General features: G+C 32.0%; 1 protein-coding gene across 1 annotated transcript; it reads right to left on the bottom strand.

Moving 5' to 3' along the window:
* Positions 1-1,167: 1,167 nt before the first annotated feature.
* Positions 1,168-5,976, bottom strand: LOC134726482 (uncharacterized). Its single transcript, XM_063590888.1, has 3 exons — positions 5,757-5,976; positions 3,883-3,958; positions 1,168-2,230 (listed from the first exon to the last, which is right to left on the bottom strand). Exons 1-3 carry the CDS (start codon positions 5,974-5,976, stop codon positions 1,168-1,170), a joined length of 1,359 nt encoding a protein of 452 aa, XP_063446958.1.
* Between the last annotated feature and the right edge of the window lie 21,912 nt (positions 5,977-27,888).

The following is a 27,888-nucleotide window of genomic DNA, read 5'->3' as shown; positions in this document are numbered from 1 at the left end:
TCACGAGTCGATCATAAATTAGTTAACGTTTTACTTAATTTATCGCATATACCAAAAAAGGTCTTGCAAGTATAAATAATCTGAATAAGAGTTGTTGAAAAGTGACATTTTTCACGGTAATGTATAAGGTGAAACGTAAAATAGGAATATACAAAATTTTCTTCTGAATTTGCATAATCACTTCACGACAAAGTCGTTGATTTAACCGTTGTTGTTGAACAAGTACTGCTGTCATTATTAAAATCATTATTAAAACATTTTGCTGAATAGAAATTCCAAAGAAAGCTACATCGGGCATTGTATATACATGTATGAAATTGATTGATAAAGTTTTCCCAAAGTACAGTAGTAATGATTAAGCACAGTGATTTATTAAAGTAGTCTCAATCAAATTTGATTTTTTCTGTTTCTAGTATAGACATTTGGTTATTTAAGTGATCGAATAACATACCCTTTGTTGACCTGCATAACAAATTTAAAAATTACGAAAAATGGATTAAAACAACACACTGAGTAGACATTATCAAGTATAAGACATGTGTCATTACTTCTTTTGTTTTAGCAACACAGCAAAAAAATGTGTATGGGTTGCTATAAATTTTCAAAAATGTCTAAGAATAAAGAATTATTTAATGTAGTACAGAAGCTAAATATGAAAATGTTCTCTAAATTATCCTTTTTTCATATTTCCAAGAACGCAACAATGTATAATTACGTCACACAAAAAGTTTATAGCAAAGTATCTTTCTATGGATCAATTAATATAACTTTAAAAAATCGACTGTAGTCTTATAACCAATGATAAAAAAGGTACCAATTTGTTCTGCAACAGATGAGCAGTTCGACAATAAAGGACTCTGCATACATGCTCAAACCTAAAATATTTGAACATCCAAATCTTATTAAAAGTAATTAGAGCTATAAACCGAACAGGACAAATAAGTATAGCCAAATCCGAGCAAGTAATCATAGCTGTCCATGAGGGAGATACATTCCTTAATTTTAGAGAACTACAAATAGTTTGTAACAGTTACATGTAACTGTTATAACACAAAATCTGTTTTTTCATTGACAGTTCAGGTTGATATTAACCAAAATGTGTAGAGACATATACACAATAAACACGCTCAAGAAAATCAATAATCATCATTGACATGATTGACACAGCTAATATTGATCATAAGCATGCGATGAATCTTCTGCCCATGATGTTCGATTTTGATTTGTTGTATCATACACAGCATCAACGGAATGACTGTATGTATGTTCGTTGTCATTATTTGGTCTGAGTACTTGATTCAAAACGTCATATTGACCAATCTCATTTAGGCTGTATTTCCCTTCACGACTTATTTCGTGATTCTGAATAGCATGCTCTTGAACAGATTTACCAGAGTTTTTGACTTTTATTGATTGAGAAGGCATGTGTTCCCTGTCTTTTGTCCGGTCAAATCCAGTTTCAGCTGGGTCAAGGACAGTATAAGAATCATCATTTCCTTCGGGTTCTGGTTTGGTTCTGTCAAAGCCTGTTGCATCGGGGTCAAGAATGACATAAGCACCGATACTAATGTTCGTCTTCTTTGGAGCTTTATTTTCAATTGATTCAATTTTGTTTGTTTTGGTTATTGAATGTGGGCCTTCATTCTGGTTTTCCATTTCATCACCTGTTTCTTTATTCTTACTGTCGTGTTCCTGCATAGAATTATCCAAGTTTTCGTGTTTTAAGGATTGAATCGTTACGTCATTTCTGTATTTCGTCCGGTCAAATCCAGTCTCAGCAGGGCCAAGAACAGCAAACGAATCAGCTTTTACTTTTTGTTCAGGTTTAGGTCTGTCAAATCCTGTTTCTCTTGGGTCTAGAATGGCATAAGCACCAGTAGAAGTATTAGTTTGGTTTAAATCCTTGTTATCTGGTGTATTGTCCATGAACCAAGTAGTGTTTGCCATGAGTGTAGAGTTTATGCCTTCATTTCGGTCTTCGGGTACTACTAGTACAGTATAATTGTCATTTGACAGTCCATCAAAATTATCTAATAATTCAGTCTTTTCATTTAACGTGTTTTTTGTCTCTTTCTGAAGTTCATCATACGCATGGTTATGATTGTAAACTGTTAATTCAGTGTAAGAAACTAAATTGCCTTGTATTTGTACATTTTGGTTACTGGTTATGCTAATGTCTTCGGCATTTCGATATGTATTTAACCTTTCCCTATTCTGGTTTCTATGTAACCTGAAAAAATAAGACATACTGATAAGTATTATAAAACGTCACAATGGAACATGTTGTGTGGTTTTTTTTTCTGAACGTCTCGGTGCATCTGTGTATACACACGTGTGAATTCGAATGCTTTAAAAAGGATGGACACTTTCTTTATTATCAAACTAAAGTGCTTATTAATATCATTCTTCAAACATTTCAAACATTACTACATGGAACTGCTGTAAAGGAATAGTTGACATTTCAAGTTTCAAGTCAGGCCGATATTTACTGCCATAAAATATTTGCAAATTTCAAAGTTTAAGGCCTAAGGTGATTTAATTTCAGTGATTTTTCTGTTTGGTGTTGATTAAGAGATTCGAATTGTCACAGACATGGTTGTATTATAGTGTTCTTCACGGAATGTGAATGGTGGAGGATTTCATGGTTGAAAGTTTGAATGCAGCTTGAAGTTCAACACTAATTGATTCATAGTTAACTTTATTTTCACTGGTTACCAATTCTTGTGTCACAATTGGAGTATTTCTTGACGTAAAACTCAAAAAGACTAAACACTGTTAAAATTCGTATTTAAAATCAATGTTTTAAAACAAGAAAACCATCTGTTTTCAACTTCCCATAATGTTGCAACCTATTTCACTCATGTAATGTAAACATTAGTTACTCCTAAAGACTAAGTCATCCAACCTGTTGAATGGTTTAAGCTTTACATACTTAATAGAAATACGAAATTAACACTTCCCATGCTTATGTAAGTAGCGCTTGAAACAACTTCTTAAACTCAATGTTACACGACAGTTGATAAAACCAATGATATGGCAGTAAAATACACACACAATTCACCTTCAAATCCTCAACCCTCCGACTATTTTGAACCAACGTTTTAAGGAGGATTATTGTGATAATCGATGACATGGAGGTAAAATGTCCACACTATTAAGCTTAAAATTATCAAGTCCTCCGACTATTTTGAACCAACGTATTTAGGAAGATTATTGTGATAGTATAATATCGAAAGAAGATATTGCTACAAATGGGTAAACCTTAATGCATATTATGACATTTTTTTTAAAAATAAGTTAACAAGTTGTTAGAATAGTTCATCAATTTTTAATTTCTTTCCTGTACGATTTTTTTGGTAATTAATTACATGTAGTTTGCTGTTGTTCAATTCTTAAAACTGGTGCTGTTGGGGATCTATGTCATTTTACTTAAAGAGATTTTAAAATATGCTAAAACAAATATGATTTGGTACATGTGGACCATACATGTAACTGATTTGATTTAACTTAGTCATTTAATATCGTTCATTTTAGTTACACTTTGTAAATTCAAAAGCATTGTGTCAAATTTCAACAAAAAATATAGAACATTGCAAAACTATATAATAGATATACAACTATCATACAGTAAACATGTATTCTATTTTTCCGAACCCTGCCTTTCGACTGACAAATGGATAAAAACATGAGAACAAAATTGATAAGATTTTAGCAATTCTGAACGACTCGTTAATTTCAAAATAGCCCGGTGACCCATACTTTTATCATTTTTTTTTTTAAAAGCATAGTAAAATCTGCATTTTGGGAAAGTACGTATAAGAATTTCTGTAATTTTTTGTCTATACCCCTGAAAAATCTTAAAACTAAATTATGTACACATACTTTCTTCTCCATAATATGAAACAGCAAATTGCAACAATGAGAAGACAAACTATAGCAACCACACCAATTCCAATACCTTAAATATAAAGGTAGAAAAATATACAAGTCAGTTAAAAAGAAGTAAGAGTAGTTGAACGTGAAGTCACCAATTAAAACTAGAAGACAAATAAAACAAATCAAAATCACATGCTCATTTCAAACAGATCGTGCTACGTTAGTCCCCTTTGCATGATAACCCTTGAGGATACCAATTATAGTGACTTAATAATTGAATTGAATTGAATTTTTGGCGTTTTAACGCCACTTAAAAGCACCGCATTTATGCTATTTTGTGGCGGCAAGTTTGTATTGGTAGAGGAAGCCGGTGCCCGGAGAAACCTCCGACCTTCGATAGGAAATCTTACAATCCTAGTCAATTAATATTGGAATCAAGTGCACCCGCACGAGCAGGGTTTGAACTCACAACCTCAAAGTTGACTGGCTAGTGAAAACAGTAGCAACTATTTAACCAACTTCGCCACCGAGGCCCCCAATTATATAATGTCTTCAAGTACTGTCAGGAAACTCTTCACAATCGGACTGACCATTATAAATAAATCTAGCTTGAATTTAGTACTTTTATAAAGAAATGTAAAATGTGGTATAAGTGCCAATGAGAGAACTATCCATTCAAGTTACAATTTGTAAAAATAAACAGTTATAGGCCAAATTACAGCCTAAAACACGGAGTTTTTAGCTCATACTGAACAGGACTCTAGATAAGGACCCACACAATGACAAGTGTAAAACCATTCAAACAGGAAAATCAACGGTTAAATTTACATAAAGAACGAGAAACGAGAAAAACTTATCTTTTTGGCCTTTTATTAACATTTTTTTATTCGAGTCACTGATAAGTCTTTTATAGACGAAACGTGCGTCTGGGCGTTAATATAAAATTTTAATCCTGGTATATATAATGAGTTTATTTATAGACCACAAACGACAACCACTGTACAGCAGGTTCTTGATTTAGAACAGGCGCAAACACACACAGCTGTGCAGCTGTTTTAATCGTTTTATAAGGCGCCAATATGCATCATAACCTGAGATAATAGTGAAACATCAAGACATAGAAAGAAATACATACTATGGAATAGCTATGTAATGCTTTAACATATCAAGCTTCCCGACAAGACGCTGTTTGATATTTTTTTTAGTAAACAAATATGGTGAGCTTTTGAATAAATTAAAACAAATCCCATTAACAGTTATTTTGTCCGAATACTGTAAATTTATTTGATTCCTTGTGTTTTTGTTTTGTCTTTTTAATAGACACATTTGTTTGTGGAATTCTTCTAGAAACATGGTTGCACTTCTTAAAATTCGTAATTTTGTTCAAATTTGTAAAATAAGAATCATTGTAGTGAAAATAAAAACAAAAGATTTATTGTACCTGCAAGTAAACCTTTTTTCGCTAGAATGACTTGTGTGCCTTTTGGTGTCTCTGTCTGGTTATCTTAATATAACACATAAACATAAACAACACAATGTTAAACAATGTTTAAACAGTGACTTAAAAAGATTGGTACGAAACACAAAACAGTTTTAGTATAGTACATTTATTTTCATCAATTTCAATATCCATGATTTAAATAGTTTTCCCTAGTAGTTGATTTTTTTCTTATTTATTTGCCATTATATGTTAAACAGAAAATCATTCAAATATCCAGCGTGAAGTATGCATCACTAAGACATATCGTTTTAGCTCTAAAATGCTAACTATAACTATATATTCTGATACATGCAATCACATGTTACTTTTGTCGATCAAATATCCAATGAAACAAAAGGATATAGTATACTAAGTGTTATTATTCTTTTGAGCAGTATACCTCTTTCTGATGCTCTGGTCATTGTTATAGAAGGAAGCTTTAATGTTGTGGTTATTTGTGCAGGGGGAAACACTGACGTTGTCCTCATTGTTGCAGGAGGAAGCACTAACGTGGTGGTAATATTTGAAGAAGGAAAGTCTGACATTGCGGTTTTTGTTACAGGAGGAAGCCCTGCTGTTGCCTTCATTGTTTCAAATGGAAGGTCTGACGCGGCCGCCATTGTTGCAGGAGGAAGCACTGACGTTGCGGTCATTGTTGTAGAAGAAATGTTCATTGGTAACTCTGAAAATACCTATATGATATTACTTTATCATTTAAATTCCTCTCCTTTCTGGGTTTCTAAGCAAAGTTTTCCAAAATATGCAAATTTGGTTCCAAATTTATAACTATACATGCGCTTTATATTTGTTTCTGTGATAAATGATAAATCCTTTGAAAAGTTGCTGAAGGTTCAAAGTTGGCAACTGACAGGTGTTCTCGTTTGAAAAATTGAACAGTGCAAGGACATAAAAGTGCTATGACTTTGGGTTGTTTTTAACTAATTGTTTTTCTAGCACTTATTTTCATTTTTCTTGAACTGCATATATAAAATGAACCTTTTTCTTATCTGCTATTATCGAAAATTAAATAATATGTCTTTAACATTATCATGTTGAATTTAAAAATGAAACATTAAAGCTATCTTTATACTTACTTTTAATGGTGTATACAGACGCTTCTTTCTTACCACCACAACTTTCATCCTTATTTCCTTTGCATTTTATATTACATTTAGACGGGTCTTGTACTTCAGCCTTTATATTGTCCACCTGTCCACAATAGCACCGATTGCCCTTCTTCAAAATAATATGTGTTATCAGAAATTTAAATTTATTGTAGCATGGATTTATACAAACTACACGTTTCGTGATCGTAGCAAAGTTTACAAATTCCTCCCATTTTACCGAATTGTTAGCACCGTTTACCCCAAAACATTGTCTAAAATCTATAAAAACTAAAAATAGCTGATCAGGCTTCTAAATGACGGCTCAAAAGACGTCACTTGAAAAAAGTACATGTTATATATAAAGGCAACAGTAATATACCGCTGTTCAAAAGTCATAATTCTATTGAGAGAAAAGAAATCCGGGTTACAAACTAAAACAGAGGGACACACAACAACTATAAGAGAAAAACAACGAAACAACAGAAACACTAGAGTGCAACGTAAAAACCAAACCGCAATGTAGCACACACAGAAACGAACTATAGGATGACAACTGCCATTTTTCATAACAGAGAAATGCACACATAAACAATACAATAATACATTTCGACATGCTTATACCTATCAACGATATAAGGCTTGTAATATAATACGCCACACATGGCGAACAAATATACCAAAATGTTGTGCCAAATGTGATCAAGGTTAACTATGCCTGTGATACGATAATCTACGGAAGCCGATAAGGGCCATTAAAAAAACATTATGTCGTAATTACGACATAGCATGTCGTAATTTCGACATAACATGTTGTTATTACGACATCGATATGTCGTAATTTCGACATAACATGTCGTTATAACGACATCGCTATGTCGTAATTTCGACATATCATGTCGAAATAGTGGTTTTATTATGTCGTTATAACGACATGGCTATGTCGTTATAACGACATCGCTACATTTAAAAGAATATGTATTATGATCGCCAAGAGCCTAAATGACACAGAAATTGCCCCTAATAATAAGAAAAAATACCGCATTATGCTGTAAAAGAGGGAGGAAAGATACCAGAGGTAAAGACCCCGAATTGCTGTTATTAATTAATTATTAGCTCCCTTGGTTAAACTCCAAATTTGACATTTAATGTATTTCATTGTTAAATAATTCGATTTAAAGGGCTTGACCGTTAAATCACGTTATCAGAGGAAGACAAGACTTGCTACAGTTCATGCACAGGTCAATGTAACGCGCATGTCTTAATTCGATTACACGGCATATCAATTTTACCAACTAAACTGCTAAAGCACTCCTCACAATATTTTGAATGCACGGTCTGCTAGGAAGTAACTATATATATCTAAGGTCAGATTGTTGAGTTTATTGTACGCATAATTAATGTAAATACTTATCTTAATATTTTTTTCAATTTCAACTGATTATTGATTAATTAATTTCAAATCGGTCACATTCAATTTGATAATTTATAAATTATTGGACAATTTACTAAAGCAAGGATTTATATATAGTAAACAAATCTTTGTCTAAAGTTATTATAATACGAGCGAATTTATTTTGATTTATTTTTATGATTGTATAATAAATTTTTGATTCGCATAATTTTTAATTCCAGTTATATTGATATTTTTGTATCTTTTGATCGAGGTATTAAAATATGAAAACTAGGTTCCAGGGATTAAAATGGTAATGTTCCATTATCAGGTATGTTTAACTATTATTTAATAATGGGGTTGTCTTGTGAGACTTTAACACCATCAAATGCAATAAATTAATTTATGGTACCATTTATTGTTCTTTAGCGTGTTAAGGACAGCAGTAAATCGTAAATTATATTTCAAAGTTGAGCATCCGTTAAAAGAAACTAGTTGATAAAATTTGATACGGCAGCTACAGTAATGTCTTTATAACCGATTGTTTTTCAGTCAGCCAAATTGCGTTGCACATATACAGCGACATATAATACAATATGTCTCTGATATTTATATTTAATATTTATTTCAAATAATATTCATTCATATTTTGAAGTAATGTCTTTATAACCGATTGTTTTTTCGGTTATCCAAATTTCATTGCACACATTTTGATATTTATTTAGTGTATAAAATCAAGGATTTGTATAGTTGTATATTATTTTAATTATATTTGTTCATATTGACATTTCAATTATTGTAAGGTTTATGATGCCTGAGAAGTAAAGGCGTTAAAAGAGGTGTTATAATTGGGGTAAAGAAAACGGCTTTAGTCACCTGTGAGGTCAAAATAGCTACGCATCGGAAACAGAAACTGATTTTTTTTTTATCTAGGATTATTTCATTCATCAGCAGGACCATTTTTATGCATGTCAGTCAGAGAAGTGACAGTATGCCTTATCTAAATACATCAATAAAAAAGGTATTTCTTTTATTCTTTAATTTTAATGTAACTTATTCAGTACATGACATTTTTAGCTTTAGCATTAATTTGAGTAGTAACATTTCGAGCATAATAAGAAAACGATTCTAAATGGCGGATACTATATTGATCCGGATTGCTTTTTACTATGAGAGACCATACCACGAATAAGAATAAGATTGATTTAGTTTTTTCTATCTATATATCTCACCCCGATTAGAAAACATTTCAACATTGATTTATTTTATAATTACACTGAGAAGGTATAGTCCCGCAAGTAATTTTATATTCAGTGCATATTTTTAGTATGTGTACATATCACGAAGGAATTTTTACATTTTTCTCATTGTATCACTCTGACCACAAGTATACCTAAATTTGATTTATTTTCAACACATCTTTATAAAAGAGAGAATCATTTCACTAATTTCAGAAACTAAATCTGCACTACTTGTGCGAAATATAAATATATATATATATAAAAATAAATGGTATCTCGCAGCTATATAAAAATTCATCAACAAAATATCAATGATATCGTAAGTTAACTGATGCATTTTTATATCAGATATTTATTTGACAACCAATTTGAATTAGGCAAGAGAGCAAAGAAGACTTGGAGCTAGCAGGGTTCAGGTCATAAGTTGGAAACGAGCTGTTTTGGTTAAGGAAAGCAATTTCACAGTCTTGTAATTGGTGACCAGTTGATTTAGATCTATGGATATTATTCATGTACCATGGTCACAACAAATCATTCATGCCCTGTCTGTATTATGTATAAATAATGTGATCAAAACTAAGGTCTTGCACAAGGGTAAACCGTCATTACTCACGAAGTTTTTTTTGTTTTTTGCGCACGTTTTAATCGTGCCCAGAAAAATAAAATGCTACATGTAATGGACAAGATAATCAAATGTTGATTTTCAAATATTTACATAAGCTGAAAATAGTATTGCCATGTGTTTGCCGTTCAAGTCACGAATCTTTATTGGTTTTTCCAGGGTTTGTTTAAACTAGCTTTCTTGGATTTTTCATATGAGTGGAACTAGTAGCTATTAATCCGGGATCCACTTGCGCATTTTTAACTTTAAAGTTTCCATTAGCCTCAAATTTTTGAAAATTGATCAGCAAGGCAAGATATTTTTACTACTATACTTGGAAAAAGGCTTCGTTGGTTTATGTCTGTCATATTTGTTTTCGTAAACTGCTTTGTTATAAATTAGGCCGTTAGTTTTCTCGATTGAAATGTTTTATATTTTCCATGTCGGGACCTCTAATAGCAGACTATACGGTATGGGTTTTTCTCATTGTTGAAAGCCGTTAGGTTGACTATATTTGCTTACATTTACTTCATTTGTACTTTCAAGTGGATAGTTGTCTCACTCAGTCACTGGCAATTATAATCTTTTAATTAACACTAATAACGAATAGAGAAGAAATAGTATACACTTCTGCAAGTTACGTTTACAAACTTTATTACCAGATGCGTAGATCTCTGATAAAATTATCGTCTGAAAATTGTTGATATAAATTTACAACTTAAGCGAGTTTTTGTCTGGGTTAATGGTTTTCTTTAATCTTATCTATATCATTACAGAGGTCAAGAAAAGTCCAAATAAGTTAGGTGATGAATTGATTTTATTGCTTTTGTAGTTTAGATATTAAAGTTGCGTATATCTCAGACTATAAAATTGCTAATTAGTACGATTTTGTTATCTGAAAGAGAAACAACGTAATTGGGTTAAATACTGTGAACAGTTATACATGGAATTTTATGTATATACGTTTATTAGAGAATACTATTTTTTGTAAGCAGTCATAAATGATTTGGCATAATATTTCTTGTCGAACGCCATACTCATGATATGCAATAAAACAAAAACAAAACAAAACAAAAACAAAACAAAACAAAACAAAAACAAAACAAAAAACAAAAACAAAATTAAACAAACAAAACAAAATATTACACGATACCAGTTTTAATGCCGTATTGACGAGCGCCCCTAAGACGGCTAATATTCCATCGGCTATTTTTAGAGTCAAATTTTGGGGGGTCTTAACTGCACCTCAGTTTTAAAATATTTTTTTCTGGGCAACACGATTCATTAACTAGTTTGAATTGACTTTGAACATGCTTTCAGTAACTGCGAGTACTCTTAGGTGGGTACTTGATGTCTTTAGTCTATTTGTTAGTTGTGTATTGTGTTTTGTGTCTAGCTAATGAGTCAAACCTACCTCAACTTTGTTTTATTTTGTGTTGTTAACCGATGTCCCCGGTTACGGTAGGGATAAATTCTCACAAACTTGTTGTGTGTCGCAGTCTTTTATACTTGTAAGTTTAAATTGATTTATACTTAAATAAGGCTTTGTTTTCTTGTTTGCCGGGACCCTTTATTGCTATTATACTGTATGGACTATGTTTAATGGTGAAGGCTGTACGGTGGTATATAGCTCTTTACGACCACGCTATTAAGTTTAAAAATAGTTCATGTCAGATCTTCTAGTTTATATATTTTATGATAGTAAAAGTAGAATTCAGCCAATGGTAATATAAAAAGTATCAACCATATATCTGATTACAAACATACATATAACAGTTGGCAAGTCAAATATTTTTATCTGTTATCATATCAATTTTATTTATTTTTCTATATTGTAAATTACCAATCTAGAGCTGATTATTGATTGATTGTCAATTTAAGATATTTCATGTTTCCAAAAGCGTGCTTGGAAAGTGGGGTTTTCAATCACCAAAACTTCGTTGTTGCTCGGAAGTTTGTAGTTACTTATGGTTGTGTTCTCTTATACATTTTCGTATCACAATTTTTTAGCAAGGTCAAAGTGTTATGGGGCACTTTAAGTAAAGAGATAAAATAATCGTATGCTCATTTTTGAAGGGCCCTGCAATATTAAGTAATCCACTAAAATGAACATGACATCGGACAACCGTTCTATACGATAGGTCCTAACTTATAAGCGATATTGATTTTCTCCAAGATTTGTTACCTTAGTCAAATTTGCTTTGTTGAAATGTTACCACGATTGCAATACAAGCACAAGATTCCAAATAAGTGATTGAACCAAACTACAGTGAGAAGGAATATGTTATTTGTCAGATTTGAAAGCTATCTAATTTTATACAAGTTACAATTTTGATTTATGCTATTATCTATTTTCATCTATGTATTGTCTATCGAACGGCGAAGTAGGTTATTGGCTTCGGTAATCTGTTAGCTAGTAGTTACTGCGGTCAGATTCTTGTTATTACACAATATAACAATCAGAGTTATCTGTTATATCGACTCTCAATGTATGGTACTGGTTGGCGGTAACAAGTTCCAAAACATTCTTTGTGAAATGAGTGTTTTTGAACTTGTTTAGTGGCGGACTTTATAGGCTGCACCAGTACCGATGAACTTGATTTATCACTGTATTATTATCTCATTTAGAACATTAATCCATGTTATCTTTATTTTCACCTCAAACGAAATTTCTCATGTTGATTTTGGACATCTGTTGCCAGGGTTCAATTCAGCACCCCATTATTTCAAAATTTTCATTTCATTTTATTTTTTATTTTAATTTTGAATTTTATTTATCTATTTTATTTGCATTTTATTTACGGTTGCCCAATGACCCTTTGTTTGTGGGTTGGTTACAGACAAAAGCCATGATCTTACTTCGCCAATAACATATATTTTGACTTTAATAACGTCTTCTCTCTTATAATTCGATTTAAAGGGCTTGACCGTTAAATCTAGTTATCAGAGGAAGACAAGACTTGCTACAGTTCATGCACAGGTCAATGTAACGCGCATGTCTTAATTCGATTACACGGCATATCAATTTTACCAACTAAAGCACTCCTCACAATATCTTGAATGCACGGTCTGCTAGGAAGTAACTATATATATCTAAGGTCAGATTGTTGAGTTTATTGTACGCATAATTAATGTAAACCCACCCATCCCCCTCTTATACTTTTTCGATACTGCTGTTTTATGTCTTATTTTACAGATTTCTGCTTGTTTTTAACCTCAACATAGAACTCCTGTCACGGCTTCTGGATTTACAACTCTTCGCCAGTCTATAAACACAATTAACCACATTATGCCGTCCATCTGATGGGTGATAACGGATTAACAGTCATAGTGAACCGATAAATAATGTTATGACAGTCTTTTAGAAGAGTTCATCACTAGGGCGGACTCTATAGGCTGCACCAGTACCGATGAACTTGATTTATCACTGTATTATTATTTCATTTAGAACATTAATCCATGTTATCTTTGTTTTCACCTCAAACGAAATTTCTCATGTTGATTTTGGACATCTGTTGCCAGGGTTCAATTCAGCACCCCATTATTTCAAAATTTTCATTTCATTTTAGTTTTTATTTTAATTTTGAATTTTATTTATCTATTTTATTTGCATTTTATTTACGGTTGCCGAATGACCCTTTGTTTGTGGGTTGGTTACCGACAGAAGCCATGATCTTACTTCGCCAATAAAATATATTTTGACTTTAATAACGTCTTCTCTCTTATAATTCGATTTAAAGGGCTTGACCGTTAAATCTAGTTATCAGAGGAAGACAAGACTTGCTACAGTTCATGCACAGGTCAATGTAACGCGCATGACTTAATTCGATTACACGGCATATCAATTTTACCAACTAAAGCACTCCTCACAATATCTTGAATGCACGGTCTGCTAGGAAGTAACTATATATATCTAAGGTCAGATTGTTGAGTTTATTGTACGCATAATTAATGTAAACCCACCCATCCCCCTCTTATACTTTTTCGATACTGCTGTTTTATGTCTTATTTTACAGATTTCTGCTTGTTTTTAACCTCAACATAGAACTCCTGTCACGGCTTCTGGATTTACAACTCTTCGCCAGTCTATAAACACAATTAACAACATTATGCCGTCCATCTGACGAGTGATAACGGATTAACAGTCATAGTGAACCGATAAATAATGTTATGACAGTCTTTTAGAAGAGTTCATCACTAGGGCGGACTTTATAGGCTGCACCAGTACCGATGAACTTGATTTATCACTGTATTATTATGTCATTTATACCGACATAGTGATGTCGTTATTACAACATGATATGTCGAAATTACGACATAGCGATGTCGTTATAACAACATGTTTATCGAAATTACGACATAGCGATGTCGTAATAACGACATGTTATGTCGAAATTACGACATCCTATGTCGTAATAACGACATGTTATGTCGAAATTACGACATCCTATGTCGTAATTACGACATAATTATTTTTTTTGAATGGCCCTTATCGGCTTCCGTAATAATCCGTAGTATTTAGAATAATTCATACTTTTGCAAACAGTGAATTAAAAAAAAAATTGACGATATAATTGGTATTCATTCAACACCGAAGTGCCGACTAACCACAGAATAAAAGCGAACACGTAAAACACCCTCCGGCAGCACATAAAAACATAACAACAGAAACACGACTAGCATTACTAGATCGACGCTACAAAAGTGACGTCACATATCAATTTCTTTATATTTGGTATACAAAATGTAGTTCAAGATAAGGTTTGAAAGTATCGTATTTGTTGTATGACAAGACTAATAATATCGAATTGTGGTACTTGGATGATTAATTGTATGATCTAGCTATGGCGGTAGTTCTACTGAATCAAACTGTGAAATAAGTAATTATATAAAAATCGTGAACGTTTAGTTGCTTTTAAGGGACTCGCGGGTCTAAATCAAATTTTTTATCTAATATAAGATTTCGCCAATGTTTTCTATAAATAAACTTTATCTTATACTTAGTAGAAAAATGAAATAAAAGAAATAGGGTCATTGTTCATTTACGGTCACAATCTGCCTTCAGAAGAAGCATACATTTTTGTTACTGTCCTTGTCTGTTGAACTAATAGGAGAAATAGCGGTAATATCGAAATCAAAAAAGAAATAAATTACAGAAATGGCTTGAATTTACAATTATTTAGTTTATGTAGAGCTTATTCGAAAACAACAATAAAAATATATGTCTCCGATGAGTTAAAAAAGATATTTCAATGTTACTGCCAAAAAATGGCATTTTTTTCACCAAAGGGAGATAATTTAAATCCTTTTCAATTTGATTTATTTGAATGATTTTTATACGACCGCAAATTTTGAAAAAATTTTCGTCGTATATTGCTATCACGTTGGCGTCGTCGTCGTCGTCGTCGTCCGAATACTTTTAGTTTTCGCACTCTAACTTTAGTAAAATGGAATAGAAATCTATGAAATTTTAACACAAGGTTAATGACCATAAAAGGAAGGCTGGTATTGATTTTGGGAGTTTTGGTCCCAACATTTTAGGAATTAGGGGCCAAAAAGGGCCCAAATAAGCATTTTCTTGGTTTTCGCACTATAACTTTAGTTTAAGTCAATAGAAATCTATGAAATTTTGACACAAGGTTTATAACCACAAAATAAAGGTTGGGATTGATTTTGGGAGTTTTATTTTCAACAGTTTAGGAATTAGGGGCCAAAAAAGGGCCCAAATAAGCATTATTCTTGGTTTTCGCACAATAACTTTAGTTAGAGTAAATAGAAATCAATGAAATTTAAACACAATGTTTATGACCACAAAAGGGAGGTTGGTATTGATTTTGGGAGTTTCGGTCCCAACAGTTTAGGAATTAGGGGCCAAAAAGGGACCCAAATAAGCATTTTTCTTGGTTTTCGCACCATAGCGTTAGTATAAGTAAATAGAAATCTATGAAATTTAAACACAAGGTTTATGACTATAAAAGGAAGGTTGGTATTGATTTTGGAAGTTTTGGTCCCAACAGTTAAGGAAAAAGGGGCCCAAAGGGTCCAAAATTAAACTTTGTTTGATTTCATCAAAATTGAATAATTGGGGTTCTTTAATATGCCGAATCTAACTGTGTATGTAGATTCTTAATTTTTGGTCCCGTTTTCAAATTGGTCTACATTAAGGTCCAAAGGGTCCAAAATTAAACTTAGTTTGAAATTAACAAAAATTGAAACCTTGGGGTTCTTTGATATGCTGAATCTAAAAATCTACTTAGATTTTTGATTATTGGCCCAGTTTTCAAGTTGGCCCAAATCGGGGTCCAAAATTAAACATTGTTTGATTTCATCAAAAATTGAATAATTGGGGTTCTTTGATATGCCAAATCTAACTGTGTATGTAGATTCTTAATTTTTGGTCCAGTTTTAAAATTGGTCTAAATTAAAGTGCAAAGGGTCCAAAATTAAACTAAGTTTGATTTTAACAAAAATTAAATTCTTGGGCCTCTTTGATATGCTGAATCTAAACATGTACTTAGATTTTTGATTATGGGCCCAGTTTTCAAGTTGGTCCAAATCAGGATCTAAAATTATTATATTAAGTATTGTGCAATAGCAAGTCTTTTCAATTGCACAGTATTGTGCAATGGCAAGAAATATCTAATTTCACAATATTGTGAAATAGCAATTTTTTTTTTAATTAAGAGTTATCTTTCTTTGTCCAGTATAGTAAGCAAGAAATATCTGCAAGAATTTTTTTTAATTGGAGTTATCTTTCTTTGTCCAGAATCAACTTAAATCTTTGTTATATACAATATACAATGTATATTCACTTTTTACTACCAACTGATAAATTTAAATAATCTTTACCATTCAGTGATAACAAGCAGTTTTTTTACATCTTAATATTTTATGATGTATTTAAATGAGTAGTAATTGTTGCAAACTCCATTAGAATATTTTAATTGAAATTAGTTTTGGAATAAGGGAAAGGGGGATGTGAATAAAAAATTGGGTTAAATTTTTCTCATTTGAAATTTCATAAATTAAAAGAAAATTTCTTCAAACATTTTTTTGAGAGGATTAATATTCAACAGCATAGTGAATTGCTCTAAGAGAAAACAAAAATTTTAAGTTCATTTGAATACATTCATTCTGTGTCAGAAACCTATGCTGTGTCAACTATTTAATCACAATCCAAATTTAGAGCGGAATCCAGCTTGAATGTTGTGTCCATACTTGCCCCAACCGTTCAGGGTTCAACCTCTGCGGTCGTATAAAGCTACGCCCTGCGGAGCATCTGGTTGTACCTTAAGATAAAGTTACAACTACTAAAGACAGTTAATAAAATTTTTGATGAAAAATAAATGTTTAATTTTTACTGAAAAACCCACGAGTCTCAGGTCCTTAAATAGAATTTTACAAATAATCTGTATGATTAATTATCTAAACGTTTACATACACATAGAGAACTACAACTACAAACGATAAGACGTTTAACAATTTCCTATCCGAAGTACAAATTCAATACAACATCATATCCAAATACATGAATGTTAGATAATAAAAACCGTGACATGTCTGATATCAAAGCGAATTCACACTAAGCAAAACAGGCAGGGAATAGGTCATGATCGGTATTTAAAATACCAGACGACATAAATGGCAAACCAAAATATTAAGAAATGGTTAAAATTTCTTTAGTTAGTTTAGACAAAGAGACATCAATTGGATTTACGTCACTGGTGAGTCTTGTGTAGACGAAACGCGCGTCTGGCGTATAAAATTATAATCCAGATACCTTTCATAACTATTGACCGAGAACAAGGATGTTCTACCACATATAACGTAATTTTTTGAAAATTATTAATTTCGAAGTAAAAAGTCGATGAAATGAAAATGGACTATTAACGTGAGGTTATTAGCAGTCAAAATCAACTTTCAACATTTTCTTCGGTTAAATGCACTTTTTTAAAAATAATTACACAATGAACAGATATGTTTATATGTAGCATGCCGTTTTGTCAGGTTTGTATTTTTGTCCGCAATTTTCGTTATGTCCGCTTTTGCTTTTTGTCTAATAATTTTGCTTTTTGTCCGATATTTTTGCTTTTTGTCCGTTGCTTTTGTCCGTTTCGCTATTTGTGCGATAATTTTGTATTTTGTCAGACACTTTTGCTCTTTGTCCCTTGCTTTTTGTCCGTTTTGCTTTTTTGTCCGATAATTTTGCTTTTTGTCCGACATTTTTACTCTTTGTCCGTTGCTTTTTGTCCGTTTTGCCTTTTTAAAACACCTGGACCAGAGGGCTAAGTGTGTTTTTCTCATGTCTTGGCATCCGTCGTCGTCGTTAATTTTTAGAAAATCTGAAACTAATGGCAAATTTAAAGCAAACATGACAAATCATCCTACGGGTATCTAGTTTCAAAAATTATCCGATGACCCCGCTTAAATATCAAGATGGCCGCCATGTCTAAAAATAGAATATTGTGGTAAAATGTAGATTTTGGCTTCTATCTCTGAAACTAACGCATTAAGAGCCTGGGATAAAAAAGTTCCTCGTGACTCAAGATTTATCTTCCCGAAATTTTTCAGTTACAGTAGACAACGCGTTTTTGGGTTGCAACAAAATCTCTACAGCACATGAACATGTAGTGACAACACTAGATGTTTAAATGGATCCCGCGAACAGTTTGACTTTGGTCCACTTAGGTACCAAATTGTCTGTGTGGCCATCGCTGACGGCTTTTGGTACACATAAGATATTTTATTGGTTAACAGATATTTTTTTTACGCCGGACAGCCATTAGAGCATTACCTAGGAAAGGTAGCCATGCTCTTTGTTAATTTCCATGAAATTGATATAGCCCCAAAGGTTTTACCATGCACATCTTTGAATACTCGTGTGAATTTGAAAGCCACGCGGAATCAATATCAGAGATGTTTAAGACAAATGCATCGATCCTTCTCGGCGTTTGTTACTTATATCTCCATTGAAATGGTCTATCAATAAAATATCCCTTTGAGAAATTTGTGAATTATGTGGTCTACTGTAGAGGATAAATATACAGTCTACAAGCAATTGCATCCTTGGAAAAGCCTCCTTAAATTACCCTCTAAATTGTCTGTCACTAGTTATCAGAAAGACCTGGCATATAGTCTGCTGTGTATTGAAGTATCTTAAAATCCTCAATGCTCTTCAACTTTGTACTTGTTTGGGTTTATACATATTTTTTATTTGAGCGTCACTGGTGAGTCTTATGTAGACGAAACGCGCGTCTTGCGTACTAAATTATAATCCTGGTACCTTTGATAACTATTAACAAAAAGGGCGTGACAATCATGACATCTGCTAAACTTAACATGTAGAAAGTAAAAGCAAGAAAAAAGTCATACTTGAGTTAGATAACGTTCGAACTCGAATTACGTCCGTCCAAACAACCCTGAACTTCACATCTGTTCCAAAAATATATCAAGCGAAAAAGTATTCGACATTAGGTGAAAATCTTCTTTAAGGTGGTATGGGAGTATACACAAAAAATTCGTAAGGGTTCCGCGGAGCCCAGTGTATCGCCTAATTCTGCAGTTAATCGCAGGCTCAACAAAAATGAGAAAAAATCAAATATATAACAAAACTAAAAACAATAGGTGAAAATCTTCTTTAAGGTGGTATGGGAGTTTAGATTAAAAGTTCGTAAGGGTTCCATGGAACCAAGTGTCTCGCCTACTTCTGAAGTTAATCGAAGGCTCAACCAAAAATGAAAAAAAATCAATAAAAATATACCTTTTGTTCTATCTTTTAATTGTAAGAAGCTTTTGTCCAAGTTTGGTTAAAATACAGAATAGTTTATGACTGTTAAACATGTTTTAAAAGCTTTAACTACAATGTTAACTGGAAGAAAAACTAATAGATATAGGAAGATGTGGTGCGAGTGCCAATGAGACAACTTTCCATTTATTAGTAAAATACAGATACACAGGTACAAAATTTTAACTTCTAGACACTAGCTTTTGATCATAAAAAGTTTCTGTCCAAGTTTTGTACAAACTAAAAATAGTATAAGAAAGTTATTAAAATTTTAAAAACTTTAACAACAGAGTGAATGTGATGATTAATGGCAGAAAATCTAAGTCCATTTAAAAGTAAAATACGGCAAAAATGGATTTAATTTTTTACAAAATTTACTTCTGGATATTATCTTATGATCATAAACACCTTCTAAGTTTGGTAGAAATCCAGTATAGTTTGAGAAAATTGTTAATATTTCAAAAACTTTAACCACAAAGTGAATGTTTGTGAAAGCCACCGACGACGACGACGGAATGTAGGATCGCTATGTCTTTGCTTTTTCAACTACAGTCGAAGGCTCGACAAAAATGATAAAACTTGAAAAAACGTAGTATATACTGTAAAATGTTCAAAACATTTAATAAATTTAATAAATGTGATAGGACAACGAGCATTTTCGCAAGCTACAGATTGTGACAAAATGACTCAATTTGTATGGATTATACGGAGAAAAAAGCATTATGTGATATGAACAGAAGCTAAACTAAATGCGAGAAGATGGCTTTTAGAAAATGCTTTGAGAATATTAATAGATACAATAGGGTCACCGAGTGTTTTTTTTTTGTTGTTGCTTAAATTCAGCATAGCAACAATTTATGTAGATTCTTTCAGAAAATGCACTTTATCAGAGATATCTCCCCTAAAAACATTCGAACAAATAAAATCTACGCTTTCAAAAAATAATCAAAATACTTTTAAGTTCAATTCTTAAAAATTGTTCTTTTAAATGAAAAATCACAATTTAGTTATCAGCATGTTTGCTTCAAATTTTGCTACAAAGATTAAACATTGGAACTTAGGTTCTCTTATTATTTACAATCCAAGAATGCGAAAGACACTACATTTATACCCTCAAGAACTTGCCAAAAAGAAAATCCTGGATATTTATAGGTTCTATGGTCCTTTGGATTTCAACCAAAGATGAAGAGGTAACACTTTAGCGGATACCTAAACTACATAAGTGTCCTTACAAACATCGGAATATTGTTGGGTCTTCCAAATGTTTCATGAAACCTCTTTCTAAACTATTAGCATATATTTTATCAGCAATTAAACCCAGGCCCCAAAGTTATTGTGAAACTGCCTATTCCTGAGGTGGCGCAAGTTCGATGTTGATACTAAAAAAATCCAAATATCTTTAGAAATACATACAATCTAAGACTCTCTCATCTTGCAATAGTAGTAAAAAATATAACTTTTTCTACACTTTACACAAGTATTCCCCATTACAAACTAAACGATAAATTGAAAAAAGTTGGTACATGTATAACTTTGTTTCATTAAAAATAATGGCGAAATTAGATACAAGTATCTTGTCTTGGGGAGAGATAAATCCTACTTTGTAAAGAATCACTCTGATTCAAACAAAAAATTCTCTAAAACTGACATTATCAAGGTGCTTGATTTCTTAATCAATAACATATTTGTTACATTTTGAGGACGTGTTTCTCAACAGACTGTCTGAATTCCAATAGGAACTAATTGTGCCCCTTTTCCTGCCGAATTGTTTTTTTATTATTATGAGGCTGACCTCATACAGGAACTTCTTAGGAAGAAAGTTATTATTAGCAATATCCTTTAACTTTATGATTCGCTATATACATTAGATGATGTTCTCTCACTAAAAAATACAAAATTTGGTGACTATGTTGAACGAATCTATCCCATCGAACAAGAGAAAACAGGATACTACAGATACAGTTAAGTCTGCCTCATATATTGACATACATCTATAAATTGACAATGAGGGTCGGTTGAAAACTAAAGATTTCAACTTACTAATTGGGAACTTTCCATTTCTATTTAGCAACATTCCAGCAGCGCCTGCATACAGAGTATATGTCTCCTAATTGATACGATATTCCTAGGCTTGTAGTTTCTATCATGATTTCCTTGATATAGGAATGCTTCTCACAAAGAAGCTATTTAATCAAGGGTTCCAAAGGGTGGAGTTGAAATTGTCCCTTCGTTAATTTTACGGACGCCATCACGAGTTAATTGACCGTTATGAGATAACAGTTTCACAGATGATATCGAATATGTTCCTTTTGTCGTAACCACAATACCCTTCCCTTTTTACGTATGTGACCTACCGAATTAGACTATTTACCGGATGTGTAATAACATAAGCAACACGACGGGTGCCACATGTGGAGCAGGATCTACTTAATCCTATCGGAGCACCTGCGATCACCCCCAGGTTTGAGTGGTTTTCGTGTTTCTCAGTCTTTAGTTTTTTGTTGTGTCTTCTGTACTATTTTTTGTCTGTTTGTCTTTTTATTTTTAGCCATGGAGTTGTCATTTTATTTTCAATCTATGATTAGATATAGGAAGATGTGGTGTGAGTGCCAATGAGACAACTCTCCATCCAAATAACAATTTAAAAATTAAACTATCCCTCGGGTATTTTTCGATCCTCTGTTGTAGAACCGATCTTGCTGATCAACATAAAGTTTTCCTGTATCTATTATAATTTTCAAGATAGCAGGCAAAACAGTTAGTCATTTTAGTGCACACTTTTGTACTTGATCTTACTTCAGTTGTAATAAGCATTGTGTATGAGGCCGTTAGTTTTTCTCGTTTGAATTGTTTTACATTGTCATTTCGGGGCTGACTATGCGATGAGGGCTTTGCTGATTGTTATAGACCGGATAGTGACATATATTTGTTAATTTCTGTGTCATTTAATCTCATGCGGAGGTTTGTCTTTTCGCAATCATACCTGATCTTCTTTTTTATATAAAGTAAGAAAACACAAACGATAAAGTCAGTATAAAATGAGGCTACGAAAAATTCAAACTTGACCTGTGTTTTGTGGTATACTCACATATATAAGCTTCATACCATTTTTAAGGAAAATTACAGTTAAAGAACGGATATAAAAAAAAATCAGCAGTGTTTACATTACCAACAGGGCATAACTCTAAAAAAGTAAAAGTGACGCAATTGAAGCTTGATCTGGGTTATGTGGTAATAAGCATTGTATTTAAGTTTCATAACATTGGGTTTGGGCGAACTATAGTTAGAGAATGGAAACAAATGTTTGGACGTCATCTGATAATTTTGACAATTGGTAGAGCTCAACATCCTGCAGATGTTCTCTCTGTTTAATGGTTTACAAAATAATAGACAAAACTTACATTTTACCCCGTATGATCAATTTCAGTAATGTTTGCCATCGTGGTTGGTAGGCGAGGTAATCAGATTCTTTTTTTTTTAAATAAGATATCCTAATGATGATTTTTCGAAGTTCAAAATATAACCTTCAAAAATATACACATTTAAGCCAAACATAAAGCAAAATCAGCAGACAAAAATCAAAACGGACCAAAAGCAACGGACAAAAAGCAAAATTATCGGTCAAAAGGCAAAACGGACAAAAGCAACGAACAAACAGCAAAAGTGTCGGACAAAAAGCAAAACGGACAAAAAGCAACGGACAAAAAACAAAAGTAACGGACAAAAAGCAAAATTATCGGACAAAAAGCTAAATTATCGGACAAAATGCAAAATTATCTGACAAAAAGCAAAAGCGGACCAAAAGCAAATTGTGGACAAAAAGCATCGTATCATGTGTGTTTAATTGAACAGTGACCAATCAAACGACAATAGACAGGTGTTTTTTACAATTAGTCACCAGTATGTAATACATTATAATAAATTGTACTTGTAAATAAACTTGACAGACATCTTGATGTTGTTTATTTTATCTTTATTTTTTTGTTCTGTTTTGGTTTTGTAAAAATTAAGAAACTTAAAAGCTGTTATAATCATGTCTAAATATCGTTACCTGTGTTCCAAAATGATTAAACCGGCCACGTCTTTCTCCAAATGTACAAGATTTAAAACATAATAGTTGAGACATTTCATTGTCTTTACCGAGGTCATCACTTAGTAACCTGTCTCTACCATCGTTTTTATAGCAACCGACGAACTTATAAAACTTATCTGAAAGTTCACAAAAAGAACACTTTAGCGCTTATGAAAAACAACCATCTTACATTTAAAGATAATATTGAATGTATTAAAAGTATTACACGAGTCATGTCTTTTTGAGTGTCCATGACGATAAAACACTAAGTTTTTGGGCTGTGTTTTAGTTGCTTTTGGAAGGAAAATTCAACCTTTTTTTGTGTACATGAGAAACAAGTCTAAATTAATGCTAGTGCACCTGTATGAAAGCAAGAAATGCAGTCAAAACAGCTCTATCATAATTGATTATTATCTTATTCACAAAGGAACGCCGAGTATCAGCTCGTGTGTCTACGTTCTGAATTACACAAAACAATAAATATTCATTTTTTTTAAAAATTATAGTACGTATTCATTCAATAATCATGATAATAGTAGGGACATTTTAATGCCTAATATTAGTTTAATTATATGAGAAATTAACATATACACAATGAATGAAAACAACTTAACGCCTTTGGGATAAAAATTAATTTAGATATTCAGCTTACCATTACTATTATCTGCCATCCAGAATGTCACATTGATATAAATTCTATTTCACTTATTTGTCCTGATGGAACATATTTGTTTCTTTAATTTTTTTATAATAATATAAGATGAAAAGAACTAAATGCTGTTCATCAATAAACAAATGATAGCATAATTTCTATACTGACAAACATTTTTTGAAAGAAAAACAAACGTTCAAAAATATATGCAGGACGTGGAATACTTCCAAACTTTAAAACAAAACAAGTGAAGTCATTGTATAAAATGTATCCGCCACGTCTTCCTCATCCGTGTTAATTTCGGTGACTAAACATGTACTCATGTAGTACATTCTTAGTACATGTAATATCATTCGTACGTTGTTGTTTATAGATATAGGAAGATGTGGTGTGAGTGCCAATAAGACAACTGTTTGTTCTCATTTATTTTAATCATTGAACTTGATCAATGAGTGGTTTATTCATTTTGTCCACTTTGTTATTTGTTTTGTTTAAAATAAACAGAACTGGAGAAATACCTTGTTGATAATTTTTTTTTTATTTATCATTGTTTGACCAGGTTGTTACAATGTATAAAGCGTTTAGATTCTTCGATGGAGGTTAAAAACGCCATGTAAACATGTTTTGCAGTCATTATCTTTTAATATTTGTTAATGAAATTTAAGGGCATACGATACAGTAACAGGGGATATAATGACGTTGCTAACGTAAACTGTTATTTTCACGACGTAAAACTGTGACAAATATCGGGAAAAGATGCATTTTTCGACTGATTTTTATCATTTAAACTGATTTAATTTGAAAACGAGTGCAAGGACCCCCAATTTTTTAAACGACATTTTGTTTCATTTAGCAGGGAGATTATTTGGACCAAATTTTACACAATTGTAAATAGTGCATTTTTTTTTTTTTTTTATAAATATACAACAAAAAATTACGTTTTTTTTTCTCAATATATGACCATTTGATAAATATGAGTTATTTCTGAATAAAAAAAAGCATAAATGTTTACGATACTTATAAAATACAGAATTTACAAATTATTTAACAACTAGCAGTTTGTGTTTATCTTTTAATACGAAAAATGTTATGTCTTTCTTTAAAAAGAACATATACAAACATGACAAATACGGCCACAAATTCGAATTTTGAGCAAATGTACAAAATTTCGACCTGATTTAACTAAAAAAGTAACACATGAAGGTATATGTTTTTTTGCATATTTGATTTAATCAGGCAAAACATATTCTAGATGGAAATGTTCATAAGACTGTAAATACGGGATCAAAACTGTCCTGTATGCCCTTAGCCTCGTAGTGTAACTGTTGTGGAATACGCTTTTAGTAATACCAAGTTATTAAGCATTCTACAACAGCGGAATTGTAAATGAATTATATGTTAGCCTACTCTGCAATATCATCAATGCTCTTCAAGGTCGTACTTTGTTTTGGCCCTTCCAATATTTGTTAATTCAAGCGTCGCTGATGAGTCTTTTGTAGACGAAACGCGCATCTGGCGTAAACATAAAATTTCAATCCTGGTATATATGTCGAGTTTGTTCGTAAACCTACATAAAAAGTGACATGTTTAGCACACAATTTGACGAATAAAAGACGCAAGATTTACCAATAAAAACAACACATTGAAAAAGAGGTAGGGCCAATTTGTCGGGGATTTTTTTCACAGAAGGGCAATTTCAAAAAGTGCCGACAGAATGGAATTTACTATAAAAACAAAAAATAAAAATGCTTTTTGATCAATATCTCGATTTACATATCACTATTATGATATGTATGATCAATAGTTAATTTAACCCTACAATAGGAAGAAAGTCCAATATGTAAAAAAACAGGGAAGTCCCCGATAAGGACATTTCAAACCATAAAAAAGTTATGCTTGTTGTTATTCGAACTAATTTTTCCTTCAAAAATGAAATTGGTTTAGTGTGTCTTTATTACATAAAAAACAACTTTTTAAAGAAAAAAATGTAACATCAATAAATTGTACTGATATAGCTTCCTAATAAGTGATATAATGATAAGCATCGCCGTAGTTCTATCAGTAGAGCACATAACTACTAATAAACAATGGTTTTGAAGAAAGTGTTCGAATCTCGCTCAGGATATTTGCATTTTTGTGTTGTTATATTAAATTTTAATGTTTCTATCATATTTTTCGGATGTTTGCTTAATTCATGGAGTCATTCTGGTTCATTTTGACTATATAATTTACTAGTATATCATTTTACGTGTATCAAAGAAAAAATAATGTATCGCTTATTGTGTGCAATCCTATGACTGTCCATACTCTTGACTTATTTTCTATTCATGTGTAAATACATTTATTACATAAAAAAAATATTTTCAAGGGACAACTGCCGTCAAACTAATGTAAGTGCCTGTACATAACCAATAACACGAGAATTAATTATATAGACATGAAGCCTAGATGTTGCGGGTGTAATATACACACAACTTAAAATAAGGCATTTGTATACAAGTTTCACAACAACAAAAAACAATTGTTCCGAACCTTTTTTGAACATGGTATTATATGTAACAAATGCAGTTAACAACAATTTTGTCGCCAATTTACAAATTGTTTAGATACTAGAACTTAACTTTTTACCACCGTCCCTACACCGGTACCTTTGTCATCAGAAAATAAAACAACACAACAGAACAGATCAGTTACACTACAAATCGTGATTGTAGGTAAAACATCAAGAAGCTGTTGCATCTGTATCAAAACGAAGGGTCGATTTGTTAAAATGACAGAAAAGTCAATATAACATGTGTTAGTAACACAGGGTGATCTATGATCAACTGATGTAAGATGTTCTCCGGTTAAAATATATAAATGTATTATCTTACCTTATAAACGATAAAAACTTAAAAGACAAAGACAAACTTAAGACAAATATACAGATAAACATGTAATCAGTATGAGAAAATCACGATTTGAATTTGTTCGATATATCATTTGGCTCCTTGCAAAGTTACGTGGTATGGCACCTTGTATAAAGGATGTTAATAATAAAATAAAATCAATATTAAAAATCAATAGGGTTGGCCTTGTTTTTGTAGGAATACCTGTTCAAAGTATGAAAATAGATGATGTGACGTATTTTCATGTACTATAATTAGCATTTATCGGGCTATTTAAAACATGATTTACCTATCTTATCGAATGAAACAAATTGCCGGCAAATTGGCCTTACCTCTTTAAAAAGCACAAAATTACTTTCAAAGTTAAAAGAAGAGTAACACAAATCCCTTTTAGAATGAGAATGATCTCGGGTTCTTCAGAAAGGTAAACAGTATAAATGGCGATTTAAAAATCGAAGAGCAGAGAATGAAATTGGGGATCGACAAGGGAAACATGTGCCGTGGTTGAAAATGACATGACTATTCGATAACAGTTAACAAATGGTTAATACTATAGTTATTTTACCTTGCTTTTTCCATTAAATTAACCAATGTTAATTGTACATTGCATTTCTGTAAATAAAAACAATTTAGTTTCTCAAAAAAACTTCTTTTACAGCTAATACTTTAATACTTTTGCTATTAAATTTTACGTTTCGAAAAAAATCAAATCCTAGAATGGAAAGCTAGTATGCACCATTATATATGTCCAAATTTAAAATATAGGGCAGCGCAGGATATTTTAAACATGTTTATGCT

Source organism: Mytilus trossulus, chromosome 7 (assembly GCF_036588685.1).
Source record: "Mytilus trossulus isolate FHL-02 chromosome 7, PNRI_Mtr1.1.1.hap1, whole genome shotgun sequence".
Classification (NCBI taxonomy): Eukaryota; Metazoa; Mollusca; class Bivalvia; order Mytilida; family Mytilidae; genus Mytilus; species Mytilus trossulus.
Note: the sequence above shows the minus strand (reverse complement) of the source record. Positions and strands in the feature narration are given on the sequence as shown.